The 14610-nt window shown below is 35.9% G+C and overlaps 1 protein-coding gene and 1 long non-coding RNA gene across 3 annotated transcripts; both read right to left on the bottom strand.

Moving 5' to 3' along the window:
• Positions 1-7839: 7839 nt before the first annotated feature.
• Positions 7840-8852, bottom strand: LOC120076753. Of its 2 annotated transcripts, XR_005481635.1 has the most exons (4): positions 8515-8852; positions 8345-8423; positions 8059-8147; positions 7840-7992 (listed from the first exon to the last, which is right to left on the bottom strand). It is a non-coding gene; the product is annotated as an uncharacterized LOC120076753 (long non-coding RNA). The 2 variants fall into 2 exon arrangements; XR_005481634.1 differs by having other exon boundaries at positions 7840-8147.
• A 3025-nt stretch (positions 8853-11877) lies between these two features.
• On the bottom strand, positions 11878-14219 carry LOC120075917 (putative glutamine amidotransferase GAT1_2.1). Its single transcript, XM_039029666.1, has 4 exons — positions 13867-14219; positions 13042-13772; positions 12604-12816; positions 11878-12499 (listed from the first exon to the last, which is right to left on the bottom strand). Exons 1-4 carry the CDS (start codon positions 13955-13957, stop codon positions 12260-12262), a joined length of 1275 nt encoding a protein of 424 aa, XP_038885594.1. The 5' UTR covers positions 13958-14219; the 3' UTR covers positions 11878-12259.
• Between the last annotated feature and the right edge of the window lie 391 nt (positions 14220-14610).

The raw sequence follows: 14610 nt of genomic DNA, 5'->3' as shown, positions 1-14610 counted from the left end.
CGCCTACCATTTGTTAAACGATCTATCAACTTTTGTTAAATGATCATGTATTTGTTCTTAAGAGATCGCTTAGATAATTCTAAGTTAGCGTTTAGTATTCTTTATACGATCGATCAGAGAAACATAAACGATCGTTTACAAAAAAAAAATGTGTGATCGTTTACCAAAGGGTTCCAAGTGGTCATGTCTTCAATTTTGGTTCGTGAAATTCTTGAAGAAAGTCTTCAAATTTTCTGTTGTGTTAAAGTTCGTGATAGTTCAAGGGGTTTACGAAAAGAAGTGTTCTTCAAAAGTATAATCTCTTGAACCCTATTTCTTGTTTAAAAAGTATGTTATAATTTTAATTAGAATGCATAAATTGTATGTTTACTGTAAATTTGTGTTTTCAATCTAAATGGAATTTGAACAATCCACTTCCACTCATAGATCTCTTTAAAATGAGTTCCTTCAGCAATATGGAATTGTTTAGGAAACAATACAGTGCTCAATTGTGGCCTAATCAATATGTTTGGTAATCTATACTTGAATTCCTTGAAGTGAATTTGCACTGTATATCTATGTTGAACCGAATAATATTAAAAAAAATACCACAAAGAACAAAAAAAATATGAATAAACGATCGTACAGAAATAAATAAATGATCGTCTATATAATACTAAGAGATCATTTATATAATACTAAATGATCGATTATAAATAACTAAATGATCACATATATATAAGTAAACGATCGCATATATAAGTAAACGATAACATATATATAAGTAAACGTTCAAATATATATAAGTGAATGATCGCATATATATAAGTCAACTATCACATATATATAAGTCAATGATCGTTCATAAAAAGAAAAAAAAAAAGAGTAAACGAACTTATAGAAATAAGTACATAATCGCATATATACAAGTAAATGATCGCCCATAAATTACATATAAAATCGAGCCTGATGGGCTAGTGCCAGGTGTTATTAATGTATGTCTGCACGTTTTCTTGTTATGTCCTCTCTGACCACATCGTGTACATCTGTAGATTTGTCGTGGCTTCTCTCCAATAGAAGGTATCCTAACGGTTTGACGTCGACCCACACTCGGTACCTTTCATGGTGGTAGAAGTTCGAAGTCTTCAAAATCAGATCTTTGACTCCATTCTTGTCTATGTCCAACAAGGAAGATCGGTTCTACATAAGCAGTAAGCACACATTCAACTGCACATCATTTTTCACATAATGTTTGAACACTAATGTTTCTAAGAGTTGCCGCAGATATTGCATTGGAGCATGGGATCTCTATGCAATTAAACTCCATGCAAGTACATGTACGTGAACGAAGATCAACCAACTCTCCTAAATATTCATCGTCCACATTAATTATATGCATGTTCACCAGAGAAACACGATATGTTCTAGACATTAGTTCTGATTCCTTAAGAATACTCATTATGTAATTACTTACAACATTTGTGCATGCCACTGCATATGTACATCAGACATAGAACCAATGTTGCAGCCACTCACAAATATGCTCCAATAGCTTCATGATTGGTAGTTCTCGTGCATCTTTCAACACTCCATTGAGACATTCTACAATATTTGTAATACCTACAATGGACTTGATAAACTCTTGCCCATCGTTGTAATCCATTCTCTTCAAGATAGGTCGTCACCCCAGGATATTGATGGAGCTTAGTCCAAGACATCTGAAACTCAGACATTCTATAAGCTTTCACTGCTAGGTAAAAGTGAGGAATTATGTCTTTATTCTTAAATCTGCCCACCAAATTTTTACGAAAATGATATATACATAGGGCATGGAATGCATTAGGGAATATACTTGAGATAACCTTCGTAATTGAGATGTGACAATTTAATATAATCACTAAATTTAGAATATATCCTATCGAAGTCTTCAAATGAGTCATGAACCAATTCCATGATGTATCGTTCTCACTGTCTACAATATTGAAGGTGATAGGATATATGTTGTTATTGTCATCAATGCAGGTCGCTATTAACAACATACCTTTATATTTCTCGTACAGATGTGTCCCATCAATAATGATTACTGGGGTATACAGTTCAAGAAACCCCTAATACACGGACCAAGTGTCATAAAGACATACTTAAAGTAATGTACGTACTCAATTTCAACCTCGAAGATCGTACCGAGATTTGCAATCTTAAGTGCCTTTCTATATGCCCTAACAATAGCTGATCCTTCTGGTGACCCTCGTGCAAACATCAATCCATACTCTCTAGCACGATAAGCCTGTCCGTAGCTTATATTCATTCCAAAATCTCGCTGGACATCCTTAATGATATCCCTCGGTCAGCATGTTCGACCAACTTGTTCGTATTTGGGCTTGATTAAGTGTCCAATAACCTAACTTTTTGTTTTTTGATGATTACCTATTCTCATTTTAAGAGAACATGTATGTTCACTTGGATATTTTTTCACTTTGAAGAAATCACTTTCTTTCAAATTTTTTGCACGAAACCTCCACTTGTATTCCTCCACTGAATACCATACAGTTAGCAAGCTCTTCATTGACTTCTATACACGGTAGTCAAAGTTTTTTTTTATTACAAGTATTAAAAATTTAACTGACAAATCATATTTTGAAAAGAAAATCTGGCTAATCTTTATATTCTCATCATTCAGACAGTCATAAGGTATTGTGTTGTCATGCGATGAGCCCTCTGATGGTCAGGGTATATTTACGAATGGTTGGATTGGAACGCTGGAATGCATTTGAACCGAAGGCATCACAACTTGTGGGATAAGAGTAGTGGGGTTGGAACATGAATGTAAGTGTTGGAGAAGTTTGTGGTGCTAAAGATTGTCTGTATCCATGGTCAGTATTGAAGTATTGAACTGTGGAGTACATCAGGGTTCATTGTTGTAACCAAACCAAGCTTTACTTTGATTTTCCTCCAATTTATATGGCTCGATATGATAATCCATTGAAGACATAGTAGGAATATTATGTGTTAGAATGTTGCATATCCTAAGTTTTGACTAGTTGGAATGAGTTGATTTGTTGGACTGTACTGTTGGTACATATTCTCAGTGTGTATTCCATGACTTTCGCAATGTGTAATTGATACACATAACGAAATCCAGGATGCATCATTGCCTTCTAAAAAGAAGCTAAGATCTTCATCATCGACTTTGTCAATTGGAGAGTCAGGTGATGACATGCAGAAATGCATGTCATCTTAGGCCTTTTATTTAGAATTATGAGGGTTATTAAGTAGAATATGCGACAATTATGTTAGGAATTTATGAGAAAATGAGTTTGCGGCATTCAATATTGAGAATCTCGGCTAACCCATTATTATGTGTTATTATGCATTCAATTGTTTATTTTTGTAGCTAATGCATGAAGTGGACACAAACGCGAAAGCCAGACTACTGCATAGACGACCGCATGCGGAGAAACTCTCCATCGTAAAGGCGAACACATGCGATTAATGCATGGGTGTTGCGGTGATTAACCGCATGCATCCATCGCATAGAAGTTGCGATCGTCAAGCGATTGCGGTCATCGTGTAGAAGTTGCGGTATTAAGCAAACGTGGTCACTGTACGATTGCGGCTACACGATAACGCATAATAGAGGGATCAACGCAAGATTGGTGGAATGGAGGCATCAACGCATATCTCGAAAAAATCAAAAGATGATGTGGATATTTCACCTACCATGCCGTTAGCAGCAGAGATTCAAAAAAGGACCATCACGCCGCGAATGTCAAAATCAGAGCAAGTCCATTAATTCTATCGGCGATCAAGCTCTATAAATAGAAGCCGCTGAGCATAACTTCAGATCATCCAAGTTTCGGTCTTCAGCTGGATCCTTATGATCCCGAAAAATGCGTGAGAAGAAAGCTTGAGAGTTCTTCATCTCTTTCCTCCATTCCGAGTGATGACTGGAGCCTTCGCCGGAGTTAGATCTCGAGAGAGTCAGCTCCACCGCCCTTTCATGGCACCACCGGTAACCTTGACACATATCTGCTGGAAGCAAGTCATTGCTTCCAGTTGGTCATTTCATTCTCTCGTCTTTTCTTATATTGTATTGTATTAAATTTTGGATTAAGAAATTAATACATTGTGTGTTCAATGCATTTCTGTGTTTCCTACGATTCCATCTCCATCCTCCTTTACTTAGCATCTTTAACATTCATTGCATCACTTAGTGAGATTGCTTGAGTATCACATACTTAGTCGTGTGGATTAGAGATATGAAGCATGTAGTAAACCACCGGAAGGTGTGCGTTGTGCGAGTGTGTGAGAAAACCTTATTTGCTTAGTGTGAAGTTGTAGCAACGCCTGTCTATAGGCTAATGCAACATTTTTTTATGAGTAAAGTCAGCAACAACTAACTGCCGGGAAGGTAAGTGGTTGGTCGCATTAAGCAATGTAAGCAAGTATTCACTAAAGATAGGAATAATCTTACGTTAGCCAAGTTCATGCGGTTACCTTGTCTTATGAGTGCATCATTCATCATTTAGGTATACTTGGAAGAGTAGTCTAAATACCAAATCTAAGTCTCAAGAGAGCGAATTGGAACGCATAAGCAAGAATGGGGAACTTAGGAATAAGCTCCGTTTGCTATCACATAGCATATGCACCCTACGGAGAGGATATTGCATGCGTCGAAGAAGTAGGATACGGTGGTGGTATGCGGTCATCTCAACCCTTTTGCATACACATCGCATATGTCCTAGATTTAGGCTTTAATGTCTGTAGCATGATCGCATAGCTTGCGTTGGCTGAAGTTGCCCTTGCCATCACGCTTAAGGGTTGCGATGAAGACATCCTCACATTTTATCTATTTTCCATCCATTTACTACGCGCCAACAGTTGTCGTGTCTCTACCTCTCATTCATATTCTCATTGCATTGTCTGTTAGTTAGGAGTAGGAGTAGTGTAGCTTAGAACCCTCCCATCAATCTTTTATTCAACCGCCGCATATACATCACCGCATACTTCTAGCTACAAGTCCCTGAATTCGACCTTGGATCATCCGGGAAACTTGCGTTCACATTATACTTGGCATGAGCGCAAGAAAACTTGTGACAGGAACGCATGGTCATCGTATACATTTATTAACGCATATTGTAAGTCTAACGCATGACCACCGATGCATGATAATCAACGCATACATTAAGAACATGCATCACATATTGCGTTCACTTAATTTTAGTCGTCAAGTAATTGACGGCTAATTTCTCGCCAAAAAGTTTTTGGCGCCGTTGCCGAGGACTTGTAGCTGTTGGGGTTGATGCCCTAAATCTTGTAGGGTTCTATAGTTTGTAAATGTTTTAAACGAACTCATTGTGTTTTTAATAAAATATATGATATTTTATTCCATATTTAGTTGCATTTACCATAAACCAATAAACTAACATCCAAGGTTATCTTGTAGCTTAAACATGTATGTAGAGACATACGGAAGGATCATGTTTAAGTGATAACCTAAATGGTCTGTAGTTGATGGATAAGGTTGGGCACCTTATCCTAGTGACACTACGAGTATGACCCACTTTGTAGGTGTTACAATTGTTGTAAAGTGCAACAATTGTTGTAAACTCACTCAGGATTGAGGTCATGTTACCTAAGGTCATCCTAGTGCAGTGAAGTCTCTATCATGAACGATGTTATATAACGAGACATTAACACTTCGTGGTCAGGTCTTATACAAACTCTTTGTATAGGACGCCCCTATTCGCATGTCCTCTACACGAATGATTAGGATCAGACCATTTGTCACGAGTCACAACACTTGTGACAATTCCATAAAGTGGGCTGCATCTGTAGCCTTACCAGGACAAGGTTTCCCTTTTATATCCATATACTACAAACCATTTTGGTTATCACTCAAGACATGATCCACTTGTACGTCACTACATACATGCTTAAGTTACATACAGATAACAAGAAATTTTATGTTTATTGGTTTGTGGTAAAGCAAATAAAACATACAACTGAGCAAAATCAAGATGTGAAGTAAATATCATATATTATACAATACAAGCGTTCGTACAAACAGTTTACAAACTACAGGGCACGAGACTTTAGGGTGTCAACCTCAACAGATCCTTTGATTTGTATGGGTGAAAGTGGCCAGATCGCCAACCCAACAAGCCTACTATTTTGGGGATTCGTCTGATTAGGGAGCTGAAAACACTATACAAGAAGGAATGCACTCTCTCATCGAGGTCGGGACAAGTAGATAAATTGTTCCCTGAAGAGTTGATCTTGGGGCTTGAACAATGTGGCACCACACGCTCTCTTGGCCCGAAAGGGGTTTAGTCATAGTTGGACTATGATCTATTGTTCATTAGAGGGATCAGTGATACTTAAGGAGTTTGATGTAACTACAAGGACAAAACGGTAATTTTGACCCAGCTGTACTTACGAGCAATTTGTGAAGGGTCATCGTACTATTGATTGGTTATATCCAATGGACACAAAAATATATCTATAATACAAAGAGTGCAGCTGTCGGTCTTTATTGGAGTGCTCGACAATTAATGGATGATGAATAGTTTAATTAAAGAGTTTGATTAATTATTCATGTACCGTTGGAATTTCAAGCTACAAGTCCATGAGGTCCCCTTGGTAGTTCAATAGGATTAAATGAGAATAAGTTTTTGGATTAATTTAAATTGTTCAAATTAATAGAGGGATTTAATTATATATGATATAATTAAGTTATTTTGATTATATGTGATATAATTATTATAATGTATTTGATACATTATAGCGTTAGTGAGAGAAAATAAATATTTGAATATGATTCACAGCTATATAAAACGCTTCTTTTTCAGTGATCGTATAGTAAAGTAGAGTATTTCGCCTAAAGTTTAAAGTAAGTAGGCAGTATAGAGTCAAGTATCAATATCTCGAGGAGTTAACTAAAGAAAAGTGTTATAGGCACTTCTCAAGTTATTTGCAGCATTTCTATTGGTTGAGGTGAGGGTAGTTGGCTTGGATTGCTATCGACAAAGAATCCCCTGAGTTAGCAGCCTGCCTGCCCCACTTATCTAGCCGGTGTTTGCTAGGTTTATTGAGCTACCTCACTACTGCTTTCACTGGAAGCGGCTTAGCTTGTGTTATGCGTAAGACATCTAGATTGGCTTGGCAGGGTAAGAGCTGCCCTTGACTCTATTCCTTCCTACCTGCTAGAGACGGCCCAAAGAACAAAACAAGATGGAGGAACGGAATGAGACTTAAGAGAAGAGGAGTCAAGCAAGGAACCATAGGCCTTAGATGATGAGTCCATAGTAATGAGAACCCTTGTCTTGCTATTTTCCTTAGGCTTTCAAGTAGCAGTACCCGTCTATGCTATCTTTACTGGAGTTCTTTCTTTCCTTTCTGGAGTTCACAACTTCTTGTTTGATAGCTCGCTGCGTGACTTTCTGGATGTCAAACCCTGAGGGATGTAGCTAACTAAGGCTTGAAGAGGTTATTGCCTATACCATTAGCCTATGATTGTTGGCATATAACTAGCTTGAAATAGGGTTGGCAACGGGGCCGGGGCAGGGGGGAGGGGTGGCATCCCTGACCCCGTGGGGAAATTGCCCCCCATCCTGGGGAAATAGGGTCCCCGCGGGGATTCCCCATTTTTTTTAATTAAAATTTGATTAATCCACAAAAATCCATTAAATAAGTTTATCGAATTCCTCGTTTTTTAATTCAAGTGATTTTATTTGAATTTTGACTAATACACAACAAATGAACAAAAAATAATAGACTATTCTATGAAATAAACACAATTGACAATTAATTGACAATTTAAAAGCTAACAAATCCTTTAAATAACTTTACAACTTAAAATTCAATAAAGTTTGAATAAGGAAGTCAATTATTATACATTCAAATAAGTTTACAACTTAAAATTCAATAAAGCTCGTCCTTCTCTCTTTAACGACTTCACAATCAAATCTTTCACCTTTCTTGACATCATCCCATCTTTAGTTGTATTCATTCCTACATTTAAAATGTAATAAACAAATAATGTCATAAAAAAAAAATAATGTTAATCCTTGAGCATACCTTAGTCACCACGCCATCTTCATCAGAATCGTCTGCATCTTCTAAAACAGTTGCTAAATGTGTAACTATTTCTTTTTCCGTGCTAGTACCTTACATTGTCAAATATTTGTAATAAAAGAAAATATTTATTAATATATTAAATGATAGAAAGATGTAAAACAAAATTCAAAACATTCAAATATCAAACATACACAAATATATTTTTCAAACATATTATTTACTAATTTCAAGCATACTTTTCAAAAATATCAAACGACCAAACAAGAGAATGAAAGAAAATTTTTACCGGCACCGGTTTGAAGTTTGAAATCTTAAAAGTTGAACGGATAGATCTCGCCTCTCGAAATAGCACAAAGTCTGCTTTTCTGAAAAGAAAAACAATACAAGAACAATCAAAATATATAAAAAAACAAAGACTCATTATCTAACCAAAGTTCAAGCCGGAAATGTCTTCACCTGAAAGTGGCAGACGGACGTGGAGCTGAGGCTGGAGACGGATGTGTCTTCACATGAAATGGCGCCGGACGGACGGACGCGGACTGGCGGAGGCTAGACGCGGACGGAGGCGGGAGGACGCGAAGGCTGGAGCAGACGCGGACGCGACCGAGGATGGAGGCAGACGCGGAGGCGGGAGTAGACACAGAAGACTCTTGACGACTTCAACGGCTGGAGCAAAAGACTCTTCACAACTTCAACGCAACGAATCACCTGGAGGATGGAGCAGAGCAGTGGATGTGGACGGAGCTGGATTCGACAGTGCAGTAGGCTTACAATAGTTTTAGGGATTTAGTATTTTGGCAGAAAGGAAGGAGGAAAGGAATTCTGGGCTTGGGCATGGGCTTGGGCTTAAGTTTTAATTTGTTTTAATAAGGAGGAGAGGAATTTTGGGCTTGGGCTTGGACTTTTTTTTAATAAGTTTATAAAATTTCTCTATATATATATATATATTTATTTATAAAAAAAAATATATATATATAAATTCGAGATTGGGGATTAATCGGGGTCAGGGCGGAAATACTGTCCCTGTCCCCGCCCCTCCCCGGACGGGGCCTCGAATAAATTCTCCGGTTTGATCCCATCCCCAGTCAAACTGGGGAATCCCTGACCCAAACGGCCCTCGCGGGTTTTTTTGCCAACCCTAATTCAAATATTATTAATATGAATTGGATTCATAATTGTTAAATTTAATATAAATATGATATATATTAAATGTCATATGAGAGAAAAGAAACTATAGGTTATATTGTATATGATACAATATTAAAACTATAGGCTATATGTATATTTGATATAACATATACTTTAATATATATTATATGATAAGTTAGTTATCATATTTATATATATATTAATTGTTATTTTTAATCTAAACGAGGGAAACTCCCTCTTCCTCTTTTCTTTCCACCCACATATGTGGGTGGTTATTTTGGTAACATTTTGGCTTTTGAAAGAGAGGAGAGAGTTTCCTTCTTCGTATGATACACTGCGAGAAAAATAGAAGTGGTTCTGTAAGTTTTGAATTGTTGGTGAACAATCTCAACTTTTCCTCCTCTCTACTAAAAAATTCTCTCATTCCAAAATAGTCAAAGCCCGTCACTCTTGGGTTCTCTGCCTGAGAATACCGAAGAAGCCATCATGGTAGTGTTCAGATCTTGAACGTGGGATACTTGAAGAAATTCTTCAAAGGTAAGAGTTTCTGAAACCCTAAGTTTCCATTTAACTTAGCATGTTGTAATTTATGTAAATGCATATCTTGTTCTTTCTTTTCTGTAAAAATTAATTTCTTTAAAGAATAGTGTTTGGGACAATCCACTTCCGCTCAAGGTTCCCTTGAATTTGGGATCCTTCAGTAGAAATATTTGATGTGTATATCAAACATAACTGGATCGATATTTAGTCGTTGGTGCATAATATTCACTTATCCACTGACAATTATATCATTTATGACCTTCAAACCTTTCATATGACCTCCAACATAATTGCTTCCCGATTGGTCTTATTCCCCACCAAATTGTACAAAGATGCAAAGTAGCGTCATTGATCTGCAATTGGATTACCAAATTTTAAGCAATACCCAATCAAAGTTTAAGAAATCGCCTAGTAATTGATAAACGATCGCCCAATATTATATACACGATCATTTATATAATTCTATACAATCATTTATATAATTCTACACGATCGTGAAATAGAGTATAAACAATCGTTTAGTATTATATAAATGATCGTTTAGTATTATATTAACGATTGTTTATAAAATACTAAAGTTCGTCTATAAAATACTAAAAGATCATTTATATAATACTAAACGATCAAACTTTTATATAATACTAAATGAGCGTTTATATTGTAATGAATGATCGTCTATATATTGTTATATGATCGTTCATTCAATACTAAGCGATCTGGGGGACAAAAAATACGGTAGAATATCACTTACATTCTCTCCCTTTCTGGATCTGATGAACGAAACTTCCTCTATGCTCAAAGACACAATAAAATGAACAAAGATGAAAGCGATCGACAATGAAGATGTTGTATGAAACTCTGAAAGAACAATGGGAGAATGAAAAGCGTATGACGGAAAATGAATAACTAAGAGTGACCTTCCATTCTTGACATCAATGTTATTCAATGCTTTTGGTAGAATATTAGTTGAGAATAAATGCGTTGGTGAAATGTAAGTGTTGCATTGAATACATATTGGATGAAGAGCTGAAGAAATTGTTGAAGGAAGAAGATGTGTGGCACGGTTTGTGGACTTTTTTAAATTGGGGTAAAATTGGTATTTCACATGGTCAAAAGGTCAATTTTAGGAAGAGGTCATCCTAGAAAAATTTTTGAGATTTGGGTTATTTTGTGAAATTTTCTAAGTCTATCGATGATAAAAGTCCATCACTCCATCAGCATAGACCGTCATCACTAATAGCTTATAATACTTATGACAAATTTCTATCACAAGTGTAGTCGACGATATATTATTATCATTAATAAATTTGTATTAGAGACTAACTAAATGTTCGTACTTCAAGTATAACCGTGATAGAATTTTATTGGTGATCTACTTTCTAAATTCTACAAGTTTTAATTAAACTTAAAACTTCTTTTGGGTAGTATTTGTTGATAATATCATTTGTCAAACAATTATTATTTTAAACAATAAAACAATAATAACAATGATGAAAAATATCAATTTATACTCGTAAATTTTATCAATTGTGTCAATTAAAATCTAAATTAATAATCGTTTCAATTTAGACTCGACTTTTCATTATGTTCCATCTAGAAAAACCTTATACGAAATTTATTAAACCTCTAAACCTTCATAAATGAAACAACTTAAACTTTTATACAAAATTTCATTTGAAAAACCATTCATGTATTTAGAAGTCTTCCAAATTGATTGACTCGTAAAAGTTTTGTAAGAATTGGTTATTATAGTTAAATTATAATAGTTTGTGTTTGAAGTGCAAATTATTTTAGTAATATGTATTTGAGATTAAACTATTTTAATTAGGAAAATAAATAGTAAATACTATAACAAAGAATAAAAAATGATTACCATAAAACAGTAAAAACTATAGCTAGTTATTATAGCCTTAGGATAATTGACCCCAAACACATCCTTGATAGTTTAGTTTAATTGATTTAAAGTATAAGTCTCCCATGATATTGATGAAATGAAATTTAGAGGAATGGGTAAATTGATATACTTATAGAAGTCCAAAATTTTAACTGAGTTTGGAGATATAAATTGATATTTATCGTATAAGGATAATAAAGTAATCAATGATGTTCATTAGTTGTATTATTATTATCATCACAAATATTGCCATAATTTATGTTCCTTTTCATTTGACTATTTGAAAAGTAAAAAAATATAGAAAGTAAAACATGATTTACCCAACTTTACATTTCCAATTCAATTAACATCATGATTTCCAACCCAACAAAAAGGGAAGAGAGAGGCAATAGAAAACTTTCATCGTCAGTCCCATTTGACCCTCACCCTTTTGTAAGTAAAGAAAGAAAAATAAATTAAACAGATACACAAATTTGTGGGTGCATGATCCCTATGAGATTCATGTGTGGCTCCAACAACAAAAGATTAACACAGAAAATGACACACAAGGGGACATGGAAGTAAGGGCAAAATGAGTATCTCTTATCTGTGATTGGGACTGCTTTGCTTTGCTTTGCTTTATTTGACAATATCATTCAACTTTCTCTCCAAAACTTCTGAGCAAATTTGACCCATCATATGATAGAAAGACATGAGATCAGATAATTGCTCTATTGTCATCTTCCCCATCACATTCTTTGCTGTTCTTTCTCTTGCCTCATTTAGCTTCAGTTTTTCTATGTAAGAACTCCCATTTCTAATTGTTGCACCCATTTGCTTCAGCCTGTTTTCTTGTTGTACACTTAAAGCAGTGTTTGACTGAAAAAACAAGCACCAATGCAATACCACAAATGTCAGGAATGTCTTAATTATCAAATAAAAGTTGTGCATTTGCGTTCTGATTTGAATGATGAAGATGGTACCTCTAGAAATTCAGCTCCGACTTCGAGCTCGCGTTCTTTCTCCGGCTGAGCATCGCGCCCAGTTGTGTATAAGTTCTTGGCAAGGGAGAAGCTTCGGACTATGATCTTCCTTTTCTTCTCCATTTCATTGTCCAGCTTTAATGCCTTTTTGGGTGCTGACAATTTGCTGCTGTTTAACTTATTTTGGTATGCAACCACTGCCTTCACAAATTGCTGCACCAAAATCCCATATACAAAACTTCAGATCAATGCACCAACACAATTACCCATGTCATTGATATATTTGAAATCATTTCTTTTTCAAAAGTTGTAGATATATATGTGAATCAATAATATAATACGATTATAAATAATCTCAACCTCTCCTACAAAGTGTGGTAAACATAAACATATGGAGAAACAGATTTTGTGTTGATTAAAAGTGGGTGGAAATAGTACCTGATAAGCGGCAGGGCATCCAGGATAATCAAATTCATCAGAATCAGGGTGTCTCATTCTCTCAGGATGAAACTGAAGTCCCATAATGAACTTCCCTTCTTCTGGATTATAAGCATCTGGATCATAAAACCCTTCAATCAATCCATCAGGAGCAAAAGCCATTGGCACAAATCTCTGAGCCAAAACCTTTACTCCTTGATGATGATAACTATTCACCATAATCTCCATATCCTCTTCATCCAAAGAATCCCTAAACCAATTATGCAGTGGCGTATTCTCCACAATCTTAACCCTATGTCTATGCCCATCGTAATTATCATAATCAATATGAACCACTTTTTCCCCTCCCGGACTCTTCTTCCTAATCTCCCTCTCAATATCCTGATAAAGCGTACCTCCACACGCGACATTCAGTACCTGCGATCCTCTGCAAATCCCTAGATACGGAATGTTCCTCTCCAAGCAGAGTTTCGCCAATCGAAACTCGATTGTGTCTTTTTCTTTATCAATGGCGGTATCGCTGGTATGTAACCGCCTGATTTCCTCGAGCTCCTCTTGAGAAAGACCGGATGTATCGGTTTCGTACAGAGACGGATCTATATCCTCGCCTTCGCAGAGGAGAACTCCATGAATCGGTTCGAAACTGTCTAAAAGCATATGAACGCCGGCGACTCTCGGAACTATGACCGGTACTGCGCCATAGCCAACGATAAGATCGAGATGATACTCCCCTGTAAAGAAGAAAAGAAAAAATCAAGATTGAATAAAAGGATCGATTTGATTAGAAATGCATGAGAAGGAAGAAATGAAGGAAATTAAACGAACCGACGAAATCGACGAATTTGTTCTTGCGAACGCAGCGGCGAGAGACGACGAGAACGCGAGGGAGAATAACGGAGAGATCAGAGGCGGCCATGAAAACGGAAAACTGAGAAGGAAAAACGGCGTCGTGTTGTGAGTAATTTGTTCTTTGTGTTTTTTCTTATTTATATTTTGTTGGAAGAATGGCGGTTTATATAGAGGAAGATTTTGATGGCGTTTTTGGTTTTTCAGTTTATGGAAACAGAGGAAGAAGGAAGACGGAAGAAGAAGAAGAAGGGAAATTAGATTGGGATTATCATGATTATTTAATTAATTTTAATTCCAGAGAAGAGAATTTAAAAATAAAAAGAAATCTAAAAATGGGAAAATGGATAGGGCCGTAATCGTTGCGCCGCGTAGGTTTTGAAAGTTCCCCAGGTTTGTGGCTTGGCTGGCACGCGCGGCTGCCGCTGCCCCTAATCTTTTCAATCTAAGAACGTTTTTATTATTTTAAAATTATCATTTTACTCCCTACATTTTATAATAATTTATTTCATTTTAAAAAGGCCCCCTCTTTTATTCTTAAATGTCCTATCCTATTTTCCTTGTTATATTTCTATTGATTTTAAATTTAGGTTGAAAATTACGGATACTCCCAAACTTTTCACTCCAATTTCCTCTTTAAATTTTGGTTTGCAATGGCTTTTAAAGATTTAGCTGATGTACCTTCAAATTTAAAATGGTTTAAGACATATTTAAATTGACTAA

Source organism: Benincasa hispida, chromosome 4 (assembly GCF_009727055.1).
Source record: "Benincasa hispida cultivar B227 chromosome 4, ASM972705v1, whole genome shotgun sequence".
Taxonomy (NCBI): domain Eukaryota; kingdom Viridiplantae; phylum Streptophyta; class Magnoliopsida; order Cucurbitales; family Cucurbitaceae; genus Benincasa; species Benincasa hispida.
The sequence above is the reverse complement of the archived record's forward strand: the minus strand, read 5'-3'. Positions and strand labels throughout refer to the sequence as shown.